This window comes from Momordica charantia (assembly GCF_013281855.1).
Source record: "Momordica charantia cultivar OHB3-1 chromosome 9 unlocalized genomic scaffold, Mcharantia_2.0 BLBB01000009.1, whole genome shotgun sequence".
In the NCBI taxonomy this organism is placed as follows: domain Eukaryota; kingdom Viridiplantae; phylum Streptophyta; class Magnoliopsida; order Cucurbitales; family Cucurbitaceae; genus Momordica; species Momordica charantia.
In genome coordinates, this window is record NW_028275167.1 from 26,859,236 (window position 1) to 26,883,761 (window position 24,526).

General features: G+C 34.3%; 3 protein-coding genes across 4 annotated transcripts; 1 reads left to right on the top strand and 2 right to left on the bottom strand.

Moving 5' to 3' along the window:
- Positions 1-7,246: 7,246 nt before the first annotated feature.
- Positions 7,247-8,203, bottom strand: FTRA2 (ferredoxin/thioredoxin reductase subunit A (variable subunit) 2). Its single transcript, XM_022283210.2, has one exon. The coding sequence runs from the start codon at positions 8,093-8,095 to the stop codon at positions 7,556-7,558; it is 540 nt and encodes a 179-aa protein (XP_022138902.1). The 5' UTR covers positions 8,096-8,203; the 3' UTR covers positions 7,247-7,555.
- Positions 8,204-9,160: 957 nt separating this feature from the next.
- LCBK1 (long-chain base (LCB) kinase 1) lies at positions 9,161-14,737 on the bottom strand. Of its 2 annotated transcripts, XM_022283325.2 has the most exons (9): positions 14,572-14,734; positions 13,629-14,162; positions 13,157-13,528; positions 12,766-12,859; positions 12,615-12,652; positions 12,166-12,312; positions 11,877-11,976; positions 9,985-10,922; positions 9,161-9,803 (listed from the first exon to the last, which is right to left on the bottom strand). In XM_022283325.2, the coding sequence occupies exons 2-9, from the start codon at positions 14,121-14,123 to the stop codon at positions 9,654-9,656; spliced, it is 2,334 nt and encodes a 777-aa protein (XP_022139017.1). In that variant the 5' UTR covers positions 14,124-14,162; positions 14,572-14,734; the 3' UTR covers positions 9,161-9,653. The 2 variants fall into 2 exon arrangements, with proteins under 2 accessions (XP_022139017.1, XP_022139015.1); XM_022283323.2 differs by having other exon boundaries at positions 13,629-14,737.
- Positions 14,738-18,897: 4,160 nt separating this feature from the next.
- Positions 18,898-22,280, top strand: LOC111010234 (F-box/RNI-like superfamily protein). Its single transcript, XM_022283587.2, has 3 exons — positions 18,898-19,564; positions 20,540-21,641; positions 21,987-22,280. The coding sequence occupies exons 1-2, from the start codon at positions 19,105-19,107 to the stop codon at positions 21,427-21,429; spliced, it is 1,350 nt and encodes a 449-aa protein (XP_022139279.1). The 5' UTR covers positions 18,898-19,104; the 3' UTR covers positions 21,430-21,641; positions 21,987-22,280.
- Positions 22,281-24,526: the final 2,246 nt, after the last annotated feature.

The window sequence follows — 24,526 nt, forward strand, 5'->3', positions numbered from 1 at the left end:
TGGACCTTCTTTTGTGGCTATGTTATGTTTTATTAATATATGTGCAACCAAGCACCACTCAAAAATTATTGTGCAAATATATCTTTTTGAATGTGACACTTTGGGAAATAATTGAACCATAAATTGATGGGGATTAGAAGGTTGGATAGACTAACAAAAACATGCCCTATGTAACAAAAGATTCGACCAATTGAGCATCTACGAGAGAAAATTATGGGTATGTTTCGAGATTTTATTGGTTTAAAAACTATTTTGATCCATGTACTTCTAACTTTTGTCCATTTTGATTTATGTACTTTCAAATTTTGTTTATTTTAGTCATGGTACGTTTCTTCTGGTTGTTGTACTCGTTTGTTTTTTGGGAATGTAGATGTCCATCTTCAAATGTCTGGAATCTCATATGTCCGAAATTTTAGTTGTCCGGAATTTCAAATAAGCAGGTTTGTTTTGTAGGAAAATTTAGAAGGATATCTGGGAATATTTTTTATATTTGTTTTGCAGGATTTATTTGTGGAAATATTGTAAATTTATGTAATGTTCCAAACATGCCCTTACCGATCGTTATATAATTTATATGTTAAATTTAATATTATTTAAATTCATATAAAAATGGTACTTTTATTAATTTAATATTATATTTTTATGTAAATTTTAATTTATGCTTGGTGACTATTGGAAGAGTAGAATAAACGAAAGATTGCACATTTGAATTAAAAACAAATTAAGATATTATACCATTGATTGATGTTTATTTTATATCTAAATGTAGCATATAAATAAAATTATATCTAGACATTTATCAATGAATTAGTACATATATTTATTTTTAAAATAAGATAAAATAAATGAGAAATAAATATTATTGATGAAAAAATATTATAGAACAAAACGATAAGGGACAAAATTGTTAAAAAGAAGATGAGATGCTCAGATGCCTCCCATATAGGCATCCTAGGATGTCCGGGAATCCAACATTCCTATCAAATAAACACGGACATTTAAATTCCCATGAAACAAAAGACTCCTTAAAGAGTTACCAATTTGATCTCTAATTATAAAATTTTAACACAAATTTTATATGTAAACTTAGCAACTATTTAACACACATTTGTGGCTTCTGGATAAGTTGCGTTGGGGAGATTGGTTTATGAAAAATAATTTTTGTTTTCTCTCATTTTTTAAGCTTATTGTCATTGATAACCTTTATTTTCTAAATGACTTCAACTTTAATTTTTAATTTTTTTCATTGATTCTGATTTCTTCACGAATTACTGAATTAATAAATTGTTTTAAGAAACAATACAAAAAAATATTTGGTAAATAGTATTTTTTTTGGTAAATAGTATTTGTACAACCAATTTCATTAATTATATATTAACCATAAATTAAAATTAAAGATAAATTGACATTTAAATATGTAATTGGGTCATATGACAATTGGGTTTGGAATCAATTTGATTCACAAACTTGGCCCAAAATTTAAATTACCATGAGACCAGTCCACTAAGCCCGTAGAAACCTCTATAAATAGAGGGGTCTCATTCATTGAGAGAATTCACATAAAATTAAAGACTCTCTGAAAACTTGAAGATTCGAAAACCAACCTAAAGACTTTGAAGACTTAAAGATTTGCGAACAAGAACTTCGATCTACGAAATATAATTTATCCTGAAATCTCGTGTGAACTGTGTTATTTCTTTATCTGGCAGTAAAGAAGAGACATTGTAAAATTTGAAATTCGATCCCTCGTTTTTACCCTAATGTTTATAGTTTATACCGTCATTTCACACAAGCATCTATCAAGAATATTCAAGAAGAAAAGTTTTTTTCTTGAAAACTCGTCTTTTTCGTTGTACTTATACTAATTCATCTCTTTGTTTGAATTGAATATTACAATATGCACATAATTTCTTATCCAACAACTTTACTATAAAGTTTTTATACATGGAGCAAACTCAAGCAAATTACACTGTTTGGATTTCATTTGTTCCAACAAAAAAGGCCAATCATCACAATTTAGATATATAATTTAAACATTTTCACCTTCCCCTTTGATCATGCATTGTGCTACATCCCGAGTAATTTTCCAATTTTGGTAATGACAAAAATAGTTTAACAAAAGAGGATCTTTCAGTTAAAAAAAAAAAAAAACATAAAACATATCCATCCCATGCCATGACATATATTTATTATAATATATGTCCATTTATGTTATGAATACACCGAGTAATTATTTATACAGCATTCGAGTATGACTTTTCAATATACTGAATATATTCTTTCTTTTTTCTAGTACAACAAAAAGTACGGAGAGATGAACATGTATTCTGACTCTGAGGAAATGAACAATATTCTTAAATCATTGAGTTCGTTTATATTGACAATGAAGATTCATAAGAAAACTTTCAAAATTGGTCAATATATAGGTTCAACATGTACCAAGTTTGAAGTTAGAAATTGAGTTTGACAATAGTAAAAAATTGACATAAATTAAAGTTTAAAAACTTACCACTCAACTAATCTAAAGAGGAAAAAAAAAACTTACCACTTAACTCCCACGGTAACTTTTGTAAAAATCACAAACCCACGTATCAAATTTCATATTACATTAATTTATGATATATATTCCTCTTACGCAAATTCAAATCCATACCTACCTAAAATCCAACCTCTTAAATATTATACAAATTCAGAGATTTCGAACGACTCGTGAAAATAAACATTCTCTCTCTATATAATTAAATAAATAAAAAAAGTTAAAGGTTGTTTGATCCTGAAAATGATCAAGCTCGGAATATGCGAAGCTCGAAAGAGGGGTGCTGATGTGTCCAAGGTACCTATAAGACAAGGTTAGCACTCCGACGAGCAAGTCAGTCTCAATCTGAGCTATTACTTAGTGTGAGAATAGTTTTCACGTAGCTTGCATGGGAGGTAGGGATCTCTATTTATAGAGATGAACTCCAATAAGGCTCCCAACAGCGCTCAAACGACACTCCGACATTATGAAAAACGCAGCGTGTTATCGGAGAACGTGTTCATTGCCTTCATGCCTGAAGGTGTTCTTCAAAGGTCGGCTCGTACCTGAAAAAGGTCAGCCAAGAGGTGAAATTAGGTTGGCTCAGCAATGAAGTGTCGAGCTGGCGAGACTTGCGCCAATCCGCAAGTTTTTCATTGGATTAATCCTCTATATAAAGTCTTCTTTAGATGTCGATATGTGGCAGGCGATAAGAACCTACGACAAAGATTAACATCCTTTTTTTATAAGGAGAGTTTCTCCTCACCAAGATTTTAAGTGTTGATATTAGTAATAACTTATCTTTTTTTTTTTTATATTATGAAAATGTCAAGTTACTTCTCGTATCGATGTTAAACCTATAGACATATAGAAATGTCAATGAAAATATTGATATGTCGACGAAAATTTACTCACACGGTCAACAAAAACTAAGAAAAATTGAACATCTTGCCACAAAATTTCAAATGAAAAAGGCAAGTTTATGAGTAAAAAATGGAAATTATAGTTTCATAGTACTTGGTGAAGTGACAAAAAAGAACTCTCTCCCTTTTCTCTACCAGCTTCATGCTTTTAGGGGACCCCCTCCTTCATTAAAGTTCAAAACAACACATTATTTGGTACAGCAACTATTTTCGACATGTTGTACCAATCGCCAGCCAATAATTTCGTTAATGTTGTTTCAAAATGATTTTATTTTTTATTATTATTATTATATTTTTTTTAGTAGTAGTCAATATGAATTTAGCTCATCGGTAGTTAGTACCTGCTCGGAAATTTGAACCCCATATCCCAATCTCTATGAAAAATACTTGGAAGTATTAAAAGCATTGACTAAGTTTTTCAAATAATATCATAGTATTATTAAACTCATGGAAAATAATTAGAAGTATTAAAAGCATTCGATCTCTATGAAAGAAGCAAGAAGAGATGTCTCAATTTTTGAGTGACAATGATATTAGTATGTGCCTTTGTGTTTCTAAAATAAAAACTTTTGGTCATATAACAAATATGATGGAAAATGTTGAATTACTTTCGATTAGGTGAGTTTAAGATAATTTTGAAAGGATAAAAAATATGTTTACACTTTTAAGAGCACCCTTTTTGATAAATTTTAGGCTAAATTACAAAAAAAAAAAAAAAAATACTCTTCAACTTTGTTTCAAAAATACTAAGTAGAAATTAATTCATAAAATAGGTAGCTATAACCAATTTTGAATTCATTTCCTCTCAATTTACTCTAGTAGTTTTGATCAATAAACCATCCATAATAGTTAATAATTACTGTATCACACTTCAAAAGTCAATGTCAATAACAAATATTTAAATTAACAAACAAGTATTTAATTTTTTAGTTAAAATTATCGATATCAATATTACACCCATAATAGTGATATTTTGTATATTATCAAATTTATTTGTGATACTATAAAAATATCGATTTATATTTAGCTCTCATATTAATGTTGAACTCATGGATTTTCCATGATAGAAACAAAAATATCGATAAAAGAGGTCTTTTTTTTTTTTTTTTTTGCAAAGGGACTTTCTCATACCACACTAACCATAAAAGCATTTTCCGTTTACAAAGTAGCAATATGGAAATAGAAATATCAATAAAAATATTGATAAAAAACAGATCTACTTTTCTCGTACAACACTCACAATAAAAGAATTTTCCATTTATAACGTAGCTTCCAATGCCATTGCTAGACATGAAAATTCACCAAAACCATTCATTTAATCAGGAAAAGTTTCACCCAGCTTATACCCTACGCTTAGGTAACATTGTAGCTTAAGAATTTAGGTGGTGGAAAATTGGAAATTAAAGGTCTTTCAATTGGGGGCAATGAATTGATATTGAAGCAAAAATTTCACCCAACTCACATCAGTTGGATCAAACAAACTACTCCTAATCCAACGATCCAAATGATTTCAAACACCCAACTCTACATCTAACCCTGTCAGATGAAGTGGTTAAACTTGGCAAAACAAATCACAGTAAATTACCAAAGAAGATAATGAATGTATGGCTTTCTACTCCTACAGTTCAATGCAATAATGAATGTATGGCTATATTCTCATGATTTTTGCTGATTCATGAAGTTGAGTGTGGATCAGAGTAAATACAGAATTTCTCTGCTGATTTCCATCCTGTTTCCTCCAGACACCTCAAGCCTTTACTGTTCTCATCATAGACACAAATGCAAGGATTTATGCATGCCATCCGCTAAGATTGTCGTTGATCCTTGTTGAATACGGTCACAACTTCGGAAAGTGTATCTGTAGGTTCTCCTTTACCTTGAGCTTTTTGAAGTTTAAGGTTATCAATCACTCGGAAAATGAAGACAGAAGCAAGAATTTAAGCAATAGGGTATGTGGTACTTAATAATGAAGCATCATACTCTGCTATAGGTTGATACCAAGGTAAATTCTTTTCTTTTTTTTTTTATAATAATATGATACCCACTCTCGCCCCAAGGCCTGGACACCCAAGAGACATTAAGAATTTTTGTATTAAGCTCGCCGAAAGGTTCAACTTAAGACCTCTAAGCCAGTATGACCAAGAGATCACAAATTCTTGCTAACCCAGCTGCCTCTTGGGGATCGATACCAAGTAAATTAAATAAAAGAGTGAGAGTTCACCAGTTCTGTCTGTGCTTCTTCATATTTTCTCCCAACTTTCTCAGATCTTGTTCATCACCAGTTCAGTGCTTATATACAGCGTTTATAAATGCAATCACAGACCAAGGCTGCTCTAGAATCGAAACAAATGTGAAAATTTTCATTCAAGTTCACAAAAATTTATCAGATAATGTACCCTGCTGGTAGAGATTTAATGATCAATTACCCACTTTAATGCAGCATGTCCAGAGCATGCAAAGACATATAAAGTTCTGCACTCCGTCCATTGATCTATAGCTTTCAGCAGACAAACAATAACTTGATTCTAGTCAATTTCAGCAATATCAGGGGCTTCATCCTAAGAAAGAGGCCTGGTCCTCAAAACTTCTTAATGAAATTCATTTCTTAAACTCCTATAAGCCTCCTCATCTATATTTATTATCTACGGAGTTCAGCTATTTAACTCTTTTGAGCTAAGGCACACAGGTCATCAGGCAGATTTAAGTGAGATATGCAAATTACAAGTATTTCAATCATGGCAAATAAACCATCCAGTTTTCCAATTTAGACGATAAGGCCATTCATTGTTAAGTTTCTACTCTGGAAAGTACTACAATAGCAACAAACTCACAGTAGTATAGTACAAAGAAACCTAAAATCTATGAACTTTAAATGATCTATAACCTTCTCCCTCATGATTTAAGTTTCCATCCCTCCATCTTCAACTTCAACTTCAACATATTTCTATTTTTGGTTATCTTCATGCATAGGTTGTTGTACACAAGGTTTTAGAAGTCTCACGTATTGACCTTAATCTAGAACTTAGCTAGTTTCTTCCTATCTGGCAACTCAAGAACATTATAAGTTTAGGTGTTAAAAATTGCCCTAATTGAGAATATAATGGACTATTTACACATCCTACACCAAAGTAAATCAATGGTATTCTGTATGGACCTCATCTGGCCTTTTGATACGTGATTCCTAGACATGTAGGTATGCTTTCAAAAAACGCATAAGAATGAACTTACACTAGCATTCCTCTCAGAACCAAATGTCTTCTTTATATTTATGACTATATAAATACCTTATGGAGCTAATCATCCGTCCAATTCAATTGGTTCTTTGAGAGAATCTTTTAAATATCAGTTCAATATGAGCCGAGCTAACTTACACTTCAACCTCCCACTAAAACTAGAACGCAAGAAGTGGCTATAACTATTCTTAAGAAAATCGCTCTTAGATTATAACCAAGTACGATTCATCAAATGGGTACTACATTCTTGAGTCTATACTCCTCAACAATCATCTAAAATTAGGCTTCCCAATAATTCTTCTACAGTTCTACTCATCAGTAATTAGTCACAAACAGAGCGATGACCATTGAGAAATCTTGGATTATTATGAACAAACATGGACAAAGTATGTTAATTGTTTTGGACAAACAATAATTTCTTATTCAGATCAGAATACAAGAATCAAGTAGCATTTATCTTCACAATGGAATGCAAGCTCACGGGCATCGCTCTATGCCATCCACCTCGCACCCCCATCCTCCCTCCAAGTAAAAGATAAACATAACAAGTAGTTCACACAACAGCCATGGAAGAGTAACCAATTTTGGAATCTTCTGATTCGACATGTATTAGATGACTAAATTTACCTCTCTTGATTCGTTTATTATACAGAGCCACATCGATAATCGAGAAAGTTAATTAGCTCAAAAGAAAAACCCTCGAGCAATTCTCTACATTACAAAGGTAAGAGTAAATGATGTAAATAGAAGAAGAGCAGACCTTAAAAAGGTTGATAATAATACTGCACAAGGGAGCTTGGTATTAATACTGAGATCGGGAAAACAGTAATTGCCTTGGTCTGATGATTCAATAGAATGAAGAAGATCAGTAATGACAAGCCTGATTAAATGTATTCAAATTCTTCCTCCCTGAGATGCGCTAAGAACTTCACCGGCGGACGGCCTTCAACCGGAACAACAAACTCCACCTTATACGGAAGATTAGCAGACACGCGCTTCCCCTTCCAAACGCGCACGTAGTCCTTCACCACTCCTTCCATCCCATTAATATCCACCTCCGGTAACTTAGCTACATGATAAACCTTCAATGGCACCGTAACCCTAACTCTGGCTCCAATTCTAGCGGCGGCCGCTTCGTCCGTCTCCTCCGCCGACAACGACGTCGTCGCCGCCGAAACAGCCGTAGCTGAAGACGAAGTTCCGGAATCTGATCTGACTGTAACCTCGCTACAGATTCTTCTCCCTCTTCTGATCGAGCAGTTGAAAGGATTAACAACAACTGACGACAAAGAAACAGTGGACAAGGAATAGGACGATTTGGTATCAGCACTTGAGAATACCGGCATAGAACAGGCGGGACGAGCGGCCGCCGGCGCCGGCGCCGACGGGGATATCACGCCGATACTGCTCGCGATATTAATCATTTCTTGAGTCGCCGGAGGATGCTTCGCCGAAGATGGAAATGTTTTTTTTGAGAATTTTAATACTTACAGAAAATTTCCTCTTTCCCTTTAATTTTGTATTAATTTATTGCCGCGCCACACAACCCCATTAGATATTTTTTTTTTCTTTCTTTTTTTAATGGAGAAAGGAACTTTTTTTCCCCTCCTTATCTGGAACAAGAGAATCTAAACGATGCCACGTGTACTTCCTTATCTTGTGGACATGTGAATGTGTGATTATCGCGCTGTCGTACTCCGTTTCTCTGTTACGACAAATCGTTCTTCGGATTGATTTAGCATTTCATTTATATATCTAAATCTAATGCTAATATAGTTTTAGAAAGTATATATTCAAAAAAAAAAAAAAAAAGAACTCTATATGATTTAAATTTTACTATAAACTTTACCAATCTACATTCTTATCTATTGTTATTATACCAAAAACTTTACCAAAAACTCTATAAGAGGGCTTTCAATTAAAAATGTCTAAATTTAAAATTTTTAAAAATTATAAATCTAATATTGTAAAATGGTCACTTAGAGCTATTTTTAGAATGGGCTCAAGTGACCTGTTTGATTCTAAACAATTTAGAAATCAAAAACAAGTGAAACAAAAACATCACTCAACAAATTCACTTAATTTAATAATTTAATGAGTTATCATCCGTAAATATATGATCTAAACTCAATTAATTAAGACACCAAAAACCATTATAGAAGTTTAAATCTCCACTCTTTGAACTTAAAAAAATCCATCCGATAAACATGGATCACATCTCATATGGATAACTACTCCATGTCAACAAATGGCCTTTTTATAAGTGGAAAAAAAAACAACTCTAAATGAAGGCCTCTCTAGTCCACATAACCTCAACAATCAACCAATAGCCAGCTAAACAAATGATATACTTTACATGTATCTCTCAAGAAATACGTCAAATCTTTCGAACTACAGATGAATATACGCGTCTAAGAACTCGCTATGATTGATATAGACATTGCTAACTAGCACATAAGGGGGGAATTGGAAGTAGGAGAAAAGGGACGGCAGACCAAAAGCTCACAATCACGTATATACAATATTAGTATCTCCAGAAAACTTGTGAAGAATGTAAATAGAACTAAATCGAGTCGACGGGGCATCGTGTGTGCAGCCTTATAGCTTCTTGTACAATGAAAATGATGATGGGGGTACAAAATACACAACAGGGGAGTTCAAGAGGGATAGAATAGCGCGGGACAACGCGCGACGAGTTTCTAAACAAAAGATTTACAGAGACCTCAGGTTTGTTCAAAGCTAGAATAGAACTGTGAGACGGTAGGGAAGGAGGTAGGTGGGTAGGAAAATAATGCACAAAGATTCTCTATTATGGGATTATAAGGATTGCTCCGCATGTTACACAACCACACGACAAAAAACGCCAAAATGTTGTCACCATAATTCATCAAGGATGTTTGAAGATGACGACTCAGTTAAACGTGAATGCGATCGTCAGTCAGTGGCACATCAAAATATTTCAGATAAGAGAGGATTACTTGGTTATACGTGATGGCCAGGAAATCGACCAATAAGTCTGCATTGTTCTGGAAGCAGAGAAGAAACGACTTGGCCAGTGAGTGGGAAAAGCTCGCCATCAATCCCGCAGCCATTGTGTGTATGCTTACCTGGCTTGATCTTCACCGACTTCACCTGGATCGAGAACAAACAATGTTATAGGTCACAGAAGCTCAACTGCCTAAAAGCTTACCCTTATAGATTCACTGAAATTGCAGCTGGATGAAACTTTACAAGTTCTTTCACTTTCACCCTTCCCAAAGTCCTAATTACAGTCGCGAAATGCAAGGCAAAATGGGAAGGAATAACTACAAACCTTGACATATTCGACAAATGGCAGAGAAAGGTGTCGACCGATCTGAAGCAGCAAAAAAAATCGCAACAGCCTGAGTCGCCCACTCCCATGAACCAAAACCAAGTCAAGAGTATTGTCATCATGCTCAGATCTTGGGGCCACTACCTGAGAACTCTGAACAGTTCTACAAGCATGGTTGCAAACTATGATTCCAACAAATTGCCCCTTTTTAGTAACCCATTTATCTTCGACCACATGCACGTGCTCTGTTGGACCTTCTTCTGCATCATTTGTTGGACCTGGCAATTCAATTGGATGTTCAATAACCCAATTAGGCTCAGTGTCCCACTTTGGTTCTGCATCCCAAATCGGACCAGGATCAGATAGTGTTGAAGATATATCCTCTCTGTCATTAGCAGCATTGCCCCAAGAGCATCTTGTGGTATCTTGTGTGGTTATCAAACCAGTCCATCCCTTGTCTGTTCTGGACTTAGACCTTGTTCTTGGCCAGTTGGGAGTGGTGGAGAAGGGTGGCTGCGGATGAATAACTTCAGGCTCCGCAGTTACATTAACATTGCTCCTTCCTGATGAAAGACGCTTGGTTTTAGGGTCGAGACCACGCACATACTCAGATGGTTCAGTGCTAGCACGAGTGCTACTACAGGTTGTATCCAAGTCTCCTCCAGACATTCGACTAGGAGTCATTATTGAATCAATGCTTGATAGACTAGAGGCCCTGGGGATGCCCTCTTTGCTTGATCTTCTCATTATATCTGTGTATAAATCAGACATGTCGACAACTTCGCGTTCAGCAGCACATTTCCCTTCATCCTCTAATGATGCTGGAAGGTATTCCACTTCAAAACTGTACTTCGGTAAGCATAAGAATTTGAGGAATCCCGCAACGAAGTAACGTAGAGGACCAAATCGCTTCTGATACTTTTCAGAAAGCTCCAGAACTGTAACAAATGGACAATTCACATCATTTTCTCTTACAAAAACAAAATCCATTTCATTCAAAAGAAAATTTATCAAAGGAAGTTTGTTTGTTATAAGGAACAGAAAAGTTACATTTACAAAAGTTGGCGTAAGATATCCAACTGAAGGCAGCCAGCCTCTACTCAAAAGCCATCCGCAGCATTACATACCACAAATTTATCTACCAAAAATGGAGAAATATTTTTGGAACCTCAGGTAATAAAAACTTATTATCAAGTTTATTAACCACTGGCCGCCAAAAATTAAGAGAGAGGATGAGAAGGAAATCCAAAACAAGTCTTCTTCAATCTAATTAGAACTAACTTCAGTGAAATGGTTCTGCGTCACTTTCAGAAACCCCACTGATATTTGCAGAAAAGGTTCTTCAGAGAAATAAGAAGGTTTGTGGGTTATGTGAAGGTGTATAAGTTGAACAATCAAGCAAGGACATTTTGCACTATGGTCCGTGAAGACTTCAATAAAAGCAGATAGTTGTCTTTTGGAAAACTTCCTCATTTAGCATAAGATTACGTTCTCGGAAGTACACAAGCAAGTGCCTTAACATAGGGTTGGGGTAGCAAAAATTTATAGAAGTTTGTTTCTCCTGCAGTGATTCGAATGCTCAACTCAACCTAAGCTTTCTTATAGGAACTTCTGGACCAGTAGCCTGGTACCAAGAACTTGAAAGAATTTACACCATAAAGGGTGTGAATTGACAAGAGAGCAACGAATGATGTATATCATGCAACGCTGTAAGGTAAGGTAACTTCATTTTAAAGCAGGAAGTATAAAAATTGATAGCAATAGGAGCAAGGGGAAAGAAACGCCAATAAAGGAAGCATGGCCCTCATTCACCTCACCCTCCTAGAGGGAATTCAACATTAGTTCAAAACAATAATCTCAATGATAAATTGAACTCCAATATCACTGCTTACCATCACTGACAAATCCATAATATGAGACTGTCAACCCAAAATGAATAACACCTGATTTGATCCATTCAACAGCAAAAACATCGGTTGCAGTAAGACCACCCTAGGAAAAAAAATCATCATACAGCATCAGTGATGAAAACATAGCTAATATTAAACTTGAAACAACCAAGAAGAAGAAGTGAGGAATGGTCAGAGAAATGTCTATAAAAATCATCCATTCAACAAAAATTTTTATTTGATCATGGAATAACTTTATAAACATCCTAAGTTGACCATAAAAATTTTTCACCTTCACAATAGCCATTGCAGCAGAAATAGGATCTCTAACTCCAAGAACAGTCCAAATTAACGAGTTATCAGAACCTGCAGGTATTATTCCAATTGGAATAGAAATTCCTTCTTTTTGGTTGTCTCTACTTAATAGACCATTCAAAACCTGCATAACCGCCAAGGATGATGTGATTACTTCTTAATATACCATTAAAGAAATACAAAGCCAAAAAAATTTATAGAACTAGAATAAGGTGAGAGGAAAGAAAACATGGAGGCTCGATAAATAGAGCAAGACCTTTTTTTTTTTTTTAATTTTAAACCAACTTTCAATAAGAGAAATTAAAAAAAGAAACAAGATGCCTCACAAAAATCAAGGGACAACTCAAACTACACCATGACACATAAGAACCGCAACCATTGTTAATACCCGAATAGAAGTACCAAACAAATAGATAAATGGCTAACCTCATTAATAATTCCATCACCTCCAACACAAATAATTCCTGAAAATTCGAGGGGTGGATTCATTATTTAAAGAAGGAAAAGATAATCAGATATATATATAAACCAGAAATAACATTGGTTTATTATAATCGAGCACATCAAATAGCAATACCATCGGGACAACTGCTTATGTCAACACTAGATGCAAGCTTCCTAGCATGACCTGCAGATGTTGTTTTAACCACCTCCAATTTGAACCCTGCAAGCTGTTGAGTTTGCAAACAAATAAGCACAACAGAGTGAATCTATCTAATCCATGGTAAAGCTTCCAAATCAATTCACCCAGAAATAGGCAAAGATCCAAATTTACAACTTCACTCAAGAGTAGGGATGTTCAACTTCCTCAATGAGTTTAATACTAAATCTTAATACAAAAAATCCACAAATGGAAGAGTTTAACTAGTATTAGATCCAAGATAAATTCTTAACTAAACAGAATGTGATTCTATTTAAAAGGAAACAGAGTGCTTAAGATACATGGCTAGAGCGTGGATAAACCGTACCTTAAATATTGGTTCAACAACCCCGTTAAAAACTTTAGTTGAACGACCTCGACCAGAGCGCGGATTTAATATCACAAGCATTTTTGGTGGATTCTTGCATTTGAAAAGTAACTCAGGTGGAGTATCAACAGGAATTAATTCTGAAGATGCCTGCTTTTTTGATGAGAGTAAGGGGTGCGGCAAACAGTTCACATAGCAATGCTGGTCTGCAAAACCACCAACCCACTGAACTGCCTCTTCAACGTTAGAAGCCAAAAAGCGATAATCTTTCCGCTTTCTCCTGGCCTTTATAAAGCAAGAAAGACCACATGGACCTTTCTGCAGTGGATAAGAATGAATTGTAAAATGCCTGAGACCAACATTGTACGAGACCTGTCAAATAGGGTAATGTATAGTATCATTAATGCGTCAATACAGCTAACAGACAAAAAATCGAACCTTATGTTTTAGTGAGATGTAAAGAAAAGCTTACCGAAATGACATCATCCAGACGGAGCATGTGAGAACCCCATACTAAAGCCGTGCTGGTAAGTTTAGCATCGAAACCTTCCTGATCAGCTATGCCAGTGTTGTTCTGCATTACATCAGAAGTATTCTTGTCGGTAGTCTTTCTCTTGTCCAAAACCAGCTTACCCGACAATACTGTATAGCCCAATAAATCAGACTTTTCATCTCCTCCGCCTATGTCAATCCTATGCTCAAAGCTCTTTGGCTTGTCGCGATCATCAGCGGAGGTCATGGTGAACTTCGAGATAGAGGAATTAACCTCACTGCCTCGCCTGGAAAAAGACTTGGTCTTGCTGCGCTTCTCAGGGAAGACGATGGGCGACGAGTGTTGTCCGCCAGTTGCTATTTGCGAGCACAACCCCAATCGCCGAATAGACTTCTGAGGCGTTGTCAGCCTCAAAGACGATGAAGAAAGACCATTTTCATTACTGTTCCTAGAGAGGCCCTCACTCTGCTGCATATCTATACAATTCCGCCCCAATATATGAACAGGCAGGCACTGCGAGAAATACGCACATCCAAACCCGCACTCAATGTCCTCTACACATGAATAATGAGTACGAGACGAAAAGATGGGAGTAATTTCGTTTCAAATGACCAAAAAGTTGAGCTGTATACGCTGATCCGACTCTCCTAAATCCCAACTGTACTAACAATTCAAACAATAAAAGCTCACAATTACCCACGCAATTGCGTGAAAGATCGGATCAGCCTATAAGCGCACGCAAATCAAATTCTAGGGAACACAAATGGCCTTCAATTCAGCAATTAAACCAATCGGACAAATAAAACGATGAATACAGAACGAATTTTGACGCAGTGTGCCTGAAAAACCTAAGGAGCTAATTCAGATCTAATGCTAGCCGAATCTGAAAAAACCGCGGGCAATTTTCGATTAACAACCCTACCAATTTCAGTTCATGCCCGCCGTAGATCCTCGCTCGCCGAATGATTCCGCTCGAAGGGGTTGCCCACTCAAACCTAAAGCCTCTGTCATTCGGAGCTCGCCATCAAAATTTTCTTTTCTGCTTTAATGGCGAGGAACCTTCACTTTTTTTTTCTTTTTTTTTTTATTAATAAAATCAGGAAATAGCCTCCTGCTACCTTGCTGAGTTTAGTGGAATAGTTGGTGGATAAAAATAAATGAATGAATATTAAATAATAAATAACCCCAGAAGAGCTTCCAAATATAAATTTTTATCTCTTATTTTATCTCTTGAAAAAGTTCGCTTTAAAAAGTCTAAATAAATATATGTTACAAATACATTATCGGGTAGGTACATGGATAATATTGATAGATTTTATGTTTAGATATAATTGAAACCCAAATATAGTTTTCATTTTGGTTTATTTTAATTTCAGTATTTTTAAAATATTTATTTTTCTCAGTTAATTTTTTTTTCATTTAGTCCATATCCTTTGAAATGTATTGGTTACGTGATGAATTTCAAAATGATGACGGATTTCAGATCAGTTATATTGTTTTTGTTTTTGTTGCTTCATGATTTTGGAGGTTCCAAATTTCAAATCTTAAAATTAGTGGATTTTACGAGATTTCATAAAATTTCATATTTTAATCTCTAATTAATAAATTTAGATTCAAAATCTAGGTAAAATTTTTATTTTCTTTTAATTTTCAACGAACAACCAAACAAATAAATTTAATTTAATTCATTTCAAAACATTATCATTCAAAACAAGATAAAAAAAAAACTTTTAATAACTCATTAGGTTTCAAATCACATAATTTAAAATCATTTTTTGAACACCAAACAAATGATTAGGGCATGTTTGATAGTAATTTTAGCATGACTATAATCATTTTTACTTATTCGTACTAAAATAGCAAATAGAATGTTGGTAAATGATTCATGAAGCATTTTAGATTAGAAGTGATTCTCTAAGTGATATTTGACTACATTATTAATAGAAATTTAATATTTAAATTATTATTGTTTTCATTTTCAGATTTTCACCTGAAAATTTGAGAGCTTTTTTCTACTTTCTAAAATTTTTGTTACTCTCTAATTTTGTTTACCCTCTCTAATTTTTTTCTTTGAAATATTTTTAATCTCTGCCTACGTTTATTTCTCTATCTAAATAATTTTTATCTCTCATTTCCTAAGGACCTAACATTTGTGTTTATTGTTTGTGTTTCTTTATTCTTAATGAAGAAAAATGTATGACATGTTCCAACCTCAAAGAATTCAAGTATGATAAAACAATATTTTTATTTATATTTTTGAACAAATTGAAAATAGAAACAATAAAGAAAAACTTGTTTTTGTTGTTTTCCAAAAATTGAAAAAGTAGAGAAAAAAAAACAAAGTTGTAAAATGCTTAGATTGGTTAAAAAATCTAAACCTTATTTATATAAAAATGCTAGTTGGAATCACTCTGACAAACAACACATTGGATTAATTAAACTATACAAATAGAATTTGACACCTACCATTTTTTTTAATGTGAAAAATGATCTTAGAGTGTCTAGAGTTGGCCAGGAGGGTTTCTTAACGCCTTCTTTTTTCTTCTCATCGGAGTTATTTCACAAAGACTTGTCATGGTAAGGAAGAAGGGGGAACAAGCACACTTGGAGAGCGCAGTACAACGGAGAGTTGTATGCTGCGTTCGGGAAGGATGAATCGCTCCCGAAAAGGAATCTATTGATTCTCTCCCAATTGGTTGGACCGTAGGTGCGATGATTTACTTCACGGGCGAGGTCAACATATTAGGGGAGGGGATTCAAACTCATAACCGAGATATATATCAATTACAAAACTATGTTCGTTTTGGCAATTTGATACCTACCATTATTTGTGGAATCTACTTGTTTTATATCTAATAAAACAAACACGTAATTTCCATGATTTTAAATTGTGGTCCGTACAAAATACCTTTTTTTTTAATGTATGCCGTTTTTTTTTTCTCCTCTGGACTGCGATTCTAACGGTGGAATCACTAAAGAAGATTTTAAAGAAATTAATGATTTATTTGGGGTTGATTTCGCATTACTAAAATTATTTTTAGCATAGATCAAAATTACTCATTAAGTTTTATCTAATAATTTTCTTTATTTATTTTAGGTCTATAACTAAATTATTTGTATATTTTTTGAATTTGAGCTCTTAAATGTTTCCAACGGCTAATTTTTTTTGGTAGGTCTTACTAATTGATTATGCAAGCTAGATATTTATGGCATAAGATTTTGAGATATAATTTTTTATATAATTCGATAAGTACATTGTGAGTTATTTTTCTTTTGTGAGAATTCTATCAAGTCTTGGAGAAGACACATCCACTATTGAAAGGAGTTACAACACAAAGAGAAACTTGTGTTTGGAAAGACCCAATCAAAGAAGTTAATAAGTATTTGCGGCATGATTTAAGAAGAGAGTTATTTTATGCACAAGTCAACTTTTATGGTAATTGTACTCACTTTTTTAATCTTATTCTCTGAACATGGCTTCGTGGAGTAGGTTGGAAAACCGAACCATTTAACGTCTTTGTGTTATCGGACTTAATTGTTTTACTTTCTAAGATACAAAAGATTGAAACTTTATAAATTGAATAATATTTTAGCAAGCTAGATATTTTCAGATCAAATTAAAAAATTGATTTTATAATGATTTTGAAAAATCAATTATACTGATTAATTCTACTCGCATGTGTTTGAGAGTAATTTTAGCAGCATCAAAATAACTTTTGTGACTGTCAAAATCACTCTACTCCCCATAAATTAGGTTTAAGAAATTAAAAAATTGATTTTAAAAAAGTTTAAAATTAAATTTTAAAGATGTGATGATTTTTTATTTTCAAAATCACTAGTACCATTACTCTCGAACGCACCCAAAAAGTTGATGAAAATATCTAGATTACAAGGGTAACGAAGAAGTAATTGTATATAGTTAGTGGCAATGTAATTATAAAAGTTATTTTTCGCCGAAACTAATATCAAAAAATCCGTTTTAGAAAATTAATGTTGGTTGAACTACTTTTTACCTGAAATAAACAAAATCTATTGAAATTGAATTAATCCACTATTTTTCAATTTTATATTTGAAATTAAAATATAAATTTAGTATATGATTTTAAAATGTCATAATCTTGCGATTTTATAATTATTTAATAAATCTTAAAATTTAAAATTTATATTTAATAAATCATTCCACTTTTAATTTTGTATCTATTTGTGACAATTCTTTTAAATTTCAGGAATTTGACACAAAACTAAAATTAAGTTCAAAATTTATTAGACAATTCATTTTTTTTAGTATGATAAATGTTAGGACGAAGGATCTAAACATCAACCTAGAGTATGATGCCTTAATCGTCGAGCTATGCACACAACTCTCAAAATTAATAAATTGAACTTATAATTTAACTCATATCTATAATGATAAATTACACTACATAACATAAATATAAGGGACACTCGTATGTACGATAAAATAAACACAGTTAATGATAAATATAGCAAAGAATGATAGATTTGCAAAAATAGCCAAAGAAAAAAAGACTAAAATAATATTTGAATGTATATCATATGTGTGATATAATATAAGTGAGTGATATACAACGATAAAAAAATTAAATTACATAAAAATGTCTAAATAGGCATGTGAAAAAATTAAAAGAAAATTACATTTTTTCAAAAAAATCATAATTATGTTGCCATAGGTGCAAATATGACGATGTGACTTGTGATTAAAATACGTAATAAATTCAGTACGTAAACAAAAACCAACGTGTTGATTTACTTAAAAAAAAAACCAAGGTGTCGAAAGTATGGAAACTAAAATGAATTGATTAGGAGGTCATCCGACCCAAGATTGCATCAAAGCACACTTAACTTTGTAATTTTTATGATCGGATCACCAAAAATAAAAATAGTAACTATCAATTCTTTTAAGTATTTCTTACTTCCATGATCTCTGATCTCTGATCTCTGATTCTCATGTACCTGCATCTCTACTTGAACGTCAAGATATTCGAAAGGGATGTTTTTGGGATTACAATGATTGAAATCATCATGAGTGATTCATTGATCCAAATTCTACCGAAGATTAGTTTAGATACACATAAGTTGGTCGATCACTCATGAATATAAAAAAATATATATATATATATATATATATATTTATTTATACTTATTTATTTTAAATAATTTTGGCTTTCAGACCAATCTATCACAATAAGTCAAACTCAACCAAAATTTATGATCACACTTGCGTTGATTACTATGCTTATCCCCTGTGTTTATATGGTTGGCGTTACGTTTCAATCTTGGAAAACAAAAAATCCAAAAAAAAAATATTTTATTTTTCTCAAAAACCGTTTTTCGTTAATCGCGATGAACTGAAACTCGTCGCCAATCAAAAAAGATGCATAAATTCATCGCCTGAAATTCTCAGAATCCAGAATCGTTCTTCTCCTCCTCCTCCATGGACGATCTTCCGCCATCGATAGTTCTCGAAATCCTGAATCGATTGGCCGATTCCGCCGATTTGGCTCGGTGCCGAGTCGCATCCAAAGCTCTCAATGTTCTCTCCCGCGAGGTTAGGTCACTGAACCTCTTCTGCTCATTGGATCGCTATCTCAAGTCTAGGGCTGTGGAGACGAAGCCATTGGTGACGCCTTTCAAGGTCATATTGAAGACTCTAATGAACAATTTTCCGGCTCTCGATTCTGTGTCGATCGGTGTGGAGAGGTCACTCGGACGGATTTCTTATGAGCACGACGATGTTGAAGATTGGTCCGATGATTTGTACCTGACGGATGCTGGCTTCGCTAGGGATTGGCTGCCGGCGATCGGTGGAGATTTGACGTCCTTGTCGATCGTCGATTTTTGGGTTCAATCTTGCTGGAGACAGTCCGAGATTTTGGCGCTGATTACTTCGTGCTGTGAGTTTCTGTTTTGCCATTGAATTGCTCAAAACCATAAATTTCTTCATGGAACTGTTTTTATTCATCTGAAATTCTATATGTTTCCCTGTCTGAAAGAATGAAACGTAAATGATTTTTTTTTTCCCAATTGTTGAAAACATTGAACTTGTGTGGCAGTTAATTCTGATTGATAAGAATATTCGACGGAGAAAAAGGAAAATATAAGGGATGGTGGTGAGAACGCAGAGAGGAATCTCCAAGTCTGCATGGATAAAAATTTAAATTCATCGTAGTCCATCCGAAGCTTTAAACTTCTGGTTCTACTTAAGCTTTAAACTTCATTTTTATTTTTTCATCTTGATATCGGACCAAGTAGTATCTATGTTTGAACTCATTATTGTTTCTCCAATTAATATTCTTAATCACTTTTCTTTTCTTCCGTGAGTACAATAAGATGTCGGGTATGATTCGAACCCTACAAATACTAGAATGTTAGGTTCTTCTCTTCCTTTTGTTGTAGAGTGGGCCATGGAGGTACCCGCTCACACTTTTTCTTACCGAAAATACGTTATTGTTAGCCTAAGGCAGGTTTAGCTATCCTCCCGAAGCTTTCATTTTTCAATGATTTGATTTTTGCCTAACTCACGACCTTGAATACAAAGGAGCTTGCAGGAGGTTATCAGTGTCAAATTGAACTATGTTCGGGTTGGCATCATGATCTTGAAATCTAGTGAAATGATGTAGTTGTAATAATTTGGATGAGACTAAGAAAGAGGAGCTAGCTAATTTTCTCCAACCGGTAAAAGTGCATTGGTTTATGCTTGTAAGTTTTTTCGGACTTAAGTTCACATGGATCAGAGGAAGCACTGGTTTATGCTCGTTTGAAGTGATTTTCATTATAATCTCTGTGGCTTTTTCAATTCAAAATAGGTCCATGATCTTAAATTTTCTTGTTAATGTCCATTATTGACCTTGACTTGTTTCTCCATGTAGGTCATAATCTTCTGGAACTTGAACTGAAGAATGCTTGGTTGTCAGTGGATGGCTTGAACAAAATGAGTTCCCTCAAACGTTTGACCCTTGAATTTATAAGGTTAGATGATGAAGATCTGAGCAAGCTTAACCATAACTTCCCTCATCTTGAAGTCCTAAATTTGATAGGGGTTGGAGGCCTAAACGAACCGATAATTCATCTGTTGCACCTCGAAACCTGTCGATGGACTGTGTCAAATGCTCCGGTTTCTCTGAGCATTTGCGCACCGAGACTTTCGAGACTTGAACTCAAATGTGTCAAACCAAAATCTCTGATCATTGAAACTCCAATGCTATCTGATTTCCATCTTTCTCTGGAAGATGCAAGTGGGTTGCAAGTCAATGAATTCCCTTGCTTGAGAAAGCTTGAGCTTCATTCTCCTAGCCTCTGCAGTCTCATCACAACATTTTCACCTGCAAGAACTATCAAGGATCTCACACTAGGTACACTCCAACGCGCTGAAACCGTTGAATCCGTTAAGTTTTGCCTCGATACACTGTTTGAAACGTTTCCAAATCTTAGATTTCTTAAACTTGGCCCCGGAGTTCTGTCAGAAGTCGAAACTTATTATCGAGCTGGAGGTTCGGATGGACGGATGGGGATGAGAGATTTGAAAATGTTTCATAGTAGCCTTAAAACCTACAAGATTGAGTTGAAATTCCCTTTCATCATTTCCATTTTGGACAAATGTACCGATTCCTTCGATATGGCATTGCTGATCTATCACAATGCTGATTCTGGCTCTGGTAGTGGAATCATGTCAAAACGTTCTACTAATCATCCAAGACCAAGATGGAGATGGGAACTTTGGAAAGAAGGATCAAGAGAAGCGTGGGGTAATGCCATATAATCTGTCAAATGCTGCTGCAATTATCATAGTGGTGGAACAAACTTTTGCTTCTGAAGATGGAGGGAAGTTCATGTTGGTTAACTTAAGGCTTCCCTTGTTTGAATTTGGCAGCCTTATGGGGGTTGTAAGATAATTCCAAAGATTTCAGTAAGTCAATGGAATGATCGAAAAGCAACTTTGCTCAAGATCCCGAGTCTTTAAGGACCCGTTTGGTAACGTTTCTATTTCTTACTTTTGGTTATTTGTTTCCTCTTTTGGTAATTGTTTATTATGTATTTTATAAGTAAAGAATCATAAAATAATGTTTTTATTTATGCACCGAAAAAAATTGGAAATGGAAACTAAAGTCAAGAAACTTGATTTCATTGTTTTCAAAATTGTTTCTAAAATTTCAACCCAACACAGTTTTGGAAAAATTTCTCAAAAAATGAGAAAAGAGAAACAATAATAGTTACCAAATGTGTATGTTTTTCAAAAACTGAAAATGAGAAACAAAAATATAAGAAATGAGAACGTTATTAAATGGACAAAATTTCGTTTGAATGTTTTACGTGCAGATTCTTTGCTTGAAGGCCCCTGTTGTTATTTGGTCGAAGAAAACTGTTTGTTGGTGGTGAGAAATAAAACAATAGTTGAGAAGTCTGAGAAAAGGGTCAGTTCTTTTACACCTTCATTGCTACTAAATGATAGCCTGAATAACGTTTGGTGTGTGGTGTGCATACTTCCAACCAGATAATGACATTTTTACCCCTACACAAGATTATATGGCTGTGATGTCTCTTAGTTGTATAGAGAATTATTAATATGTATCATATACAGTTTCATCAATGAATGAATTTATGTTGTGCTCAGAGAGTGAATGAAATCTCTATCCTACTCTTTAAGCATGCAAGACCGAGACTGAAATCTGTCATGCACTACCAGGGAACTTGGCATGTTTGTATATTGTTTTTTTCTTGATGAGAAACCGAGCTAAGCAAGGCATGCAAAAAATCAGTCTGAGGAAAGGATGCAGACCGAGAATTGACAGAGGTGACCTGTAAAAGTTTTCGTTTTGCTCAAATAACCTACATTTTCAAAATATCTTTTTCTGAACCACTTAAAACATTTATTAAATGTCAGAGTAGGTAAAAAGACTATTACACCTCTTAATTTTTGAAGTTTGAAGCATAAAAACTTGGCCACAACTTGGGCGAGTTCGAAGAAGACTAGCCCGAGTTTTATGCAATTGTTCTGGGTTGGTGTCCGAGGCGAGATTAATTTTTGTCTATATAAATTAATAGTTGGCCCTAGGGATAATATTTACTTTGGCGGAGTGGATTGGACATTAGGGATTATAGAGTGGGCCTGAGTTCGATTGTGGCGGATGTTTTGTTTATTTTTTCCTGTTTAAAAAAAGGCATAAAAATAAAAAATTGGGTTGGGAAGAGAATTGATAATACATAATTTATCAAGCCAAGCAATGGTTTACGTTGAATCTTACCCCAAATCATAGAAGCTCGCTCGTGAACCAATGATTCCAGACAAATTGCATAACTCAGGCTGGGTTTTCTTCGAACTCGTCCAAGTTCTGCATGAATCTTGGTCAAATTTTCTTCAAACTCGTCCGAGTTTTTGTCTGAATCATGGGCGTGTTTGCATGAATCTCGGACGAGATTTATGAATTTCTGGCCAGATTTATGCAATTTCGGGTGAGGTTCAAACTCAATATTTATGATCATTTAATTTCAACGAACCCAGATTAACAAAAATCAAAGGGTCGAGATTTATGAATTTAAATATGAGATTTATTCCATTTTAATTTCAATGAATCCAAATAAATCATAGATTTATCTGAATCACCACATGAATAGTAAACCCACCCTATCAATTTCTACTCTTTTTTTTTTCTAAGGGTAAATCTCTCTTTCATTTTTTTAAACAAAAACACAAGAAATTTGGAAGAAACGAAAACGAGGGAGAGAGTTAGAAGAAGAAGATAGAGAGTTACAAGAAGAAAAGAAACCAGGGGTATTTTTGTACTTCTACCTCAATTGTTATGTCAAAAAAAGAAGATTTGAGTCAAAAAAAGATATTTTAAAAAGGTAGGTCAATTGAGCAAACTCTACACTTTTTTGGGTTATATATGTGAATTTCCCGAAAGGAAGTCCACCTAGAGAAAGGGACTCAAGTCCAAAAAAATAACACCTATTTGATAATTACAAAAAACCTTAGAAACAGACATAAGTATTAAATCTAATAAGCTCCAAAACATAGATCTTTCGACCTCTCTAAAAAATTATATTATTTCTCTCGAGCCAAACTCTTCTAAAAAAAACAGTCTGACATTGAAACCTTCCCTTACCCTGAAAGGAGGAACAACAAAACCTCCTCCTTTAGCACCCACCCGACAATTCCTATTACAAGTCCAAGACACCCGAAACAACTCAAAGAAACCCTACACAAGATGTGTGCAAGATCTTCCAAGGCACTTTTGCACGTTTTTATATTGTACATGCAGGTATACACTGCTCATGATGTCATTTGGAAGGTTGAACACGAACTTCAATAACAACTAAGTTGGTATAGTCCTAAGTGAGCTCGACTAGAAATTCAGTCTACCGTGACGTTTTTTTGGAGTCACAAAAATCTTTCGTAACATTATTGGCGTCACGTATACGCCCATCACGAAAGGTATACGAGACGGTTAAAAATCGTCACCAAAATTGGTACACGTGACGGTTAATTAGCGTCACGAATGACATCAACTTCCACGAAGTTTATAAACCGTCATGAAAAATGATTTCGTGACGGTTAGAGAATGTCACGGAAAGATCTTGAAAAGGAGAGGAGAGGTCACGTGAGATCCTTTCGTGACGGTGTTTAAACGTCACGGAAATTGTTTTTCGTGACGGTGTTTACACGTCACGAAAAGTGAATTTCGTGACGTTTGATAATCTTCCTAAAAATATTTTGGTGACGGTTTAAAAACGTCACTAATGATTTCATTTTGTGACGATAAAAAGAGGGTCACTGAATACGTATTTAATTTTGATTGTAGATCTCGCGAAATATAAATATCATATTGTTAAATTGTCGTTCGAACACGCAAATATAT

Bases quoted from the DNA above. Each gene is read 5' to 3' on its own strand.
- FTRA2 (XM_022283210.2), bottom strand. From the start codon at position 8,095: ATGATTAATATCGCGAGCAGTATCGGCGTGATATCCCCGTCGGCGCCG.
- LCBK1 (XM_022283323.2), bottom strand. From the start codon at position 14,123: ATGCAGCAGAGTGAGGGCCTCTCTAGGAACAGTAATGAAAATGGTCTT. The intron at 12,860-13,156 runs GTACGGTTTATC...CAAACTCAACAG, and splicing joins TTGTTGAACCAATATTTAAG to CTTGCAGGGTTCAAATTGGA. The intron at 10,923-11,876 runs GTAAGCAGTGAT...CATTTGTTACAG, and splicing joins TTATGGATTTGTCAGTGATG to TTCTGGAGCTTTCTGAAAAG.
- LOC111010234 (XM_022283587.2), top strand. From the start codon at position 19,105: ATGGACGATCTTCCGCCATCGATAGTTCTCGAAATCCTGAATCGATTG. The intron at 19,565-20,539 runs GTGAGTTTCTGT...TTCTCCATGTAG, and splicing joins GGCGCTGATTACTTCGTGCT to GTCATAATCTTCTGGAACTT.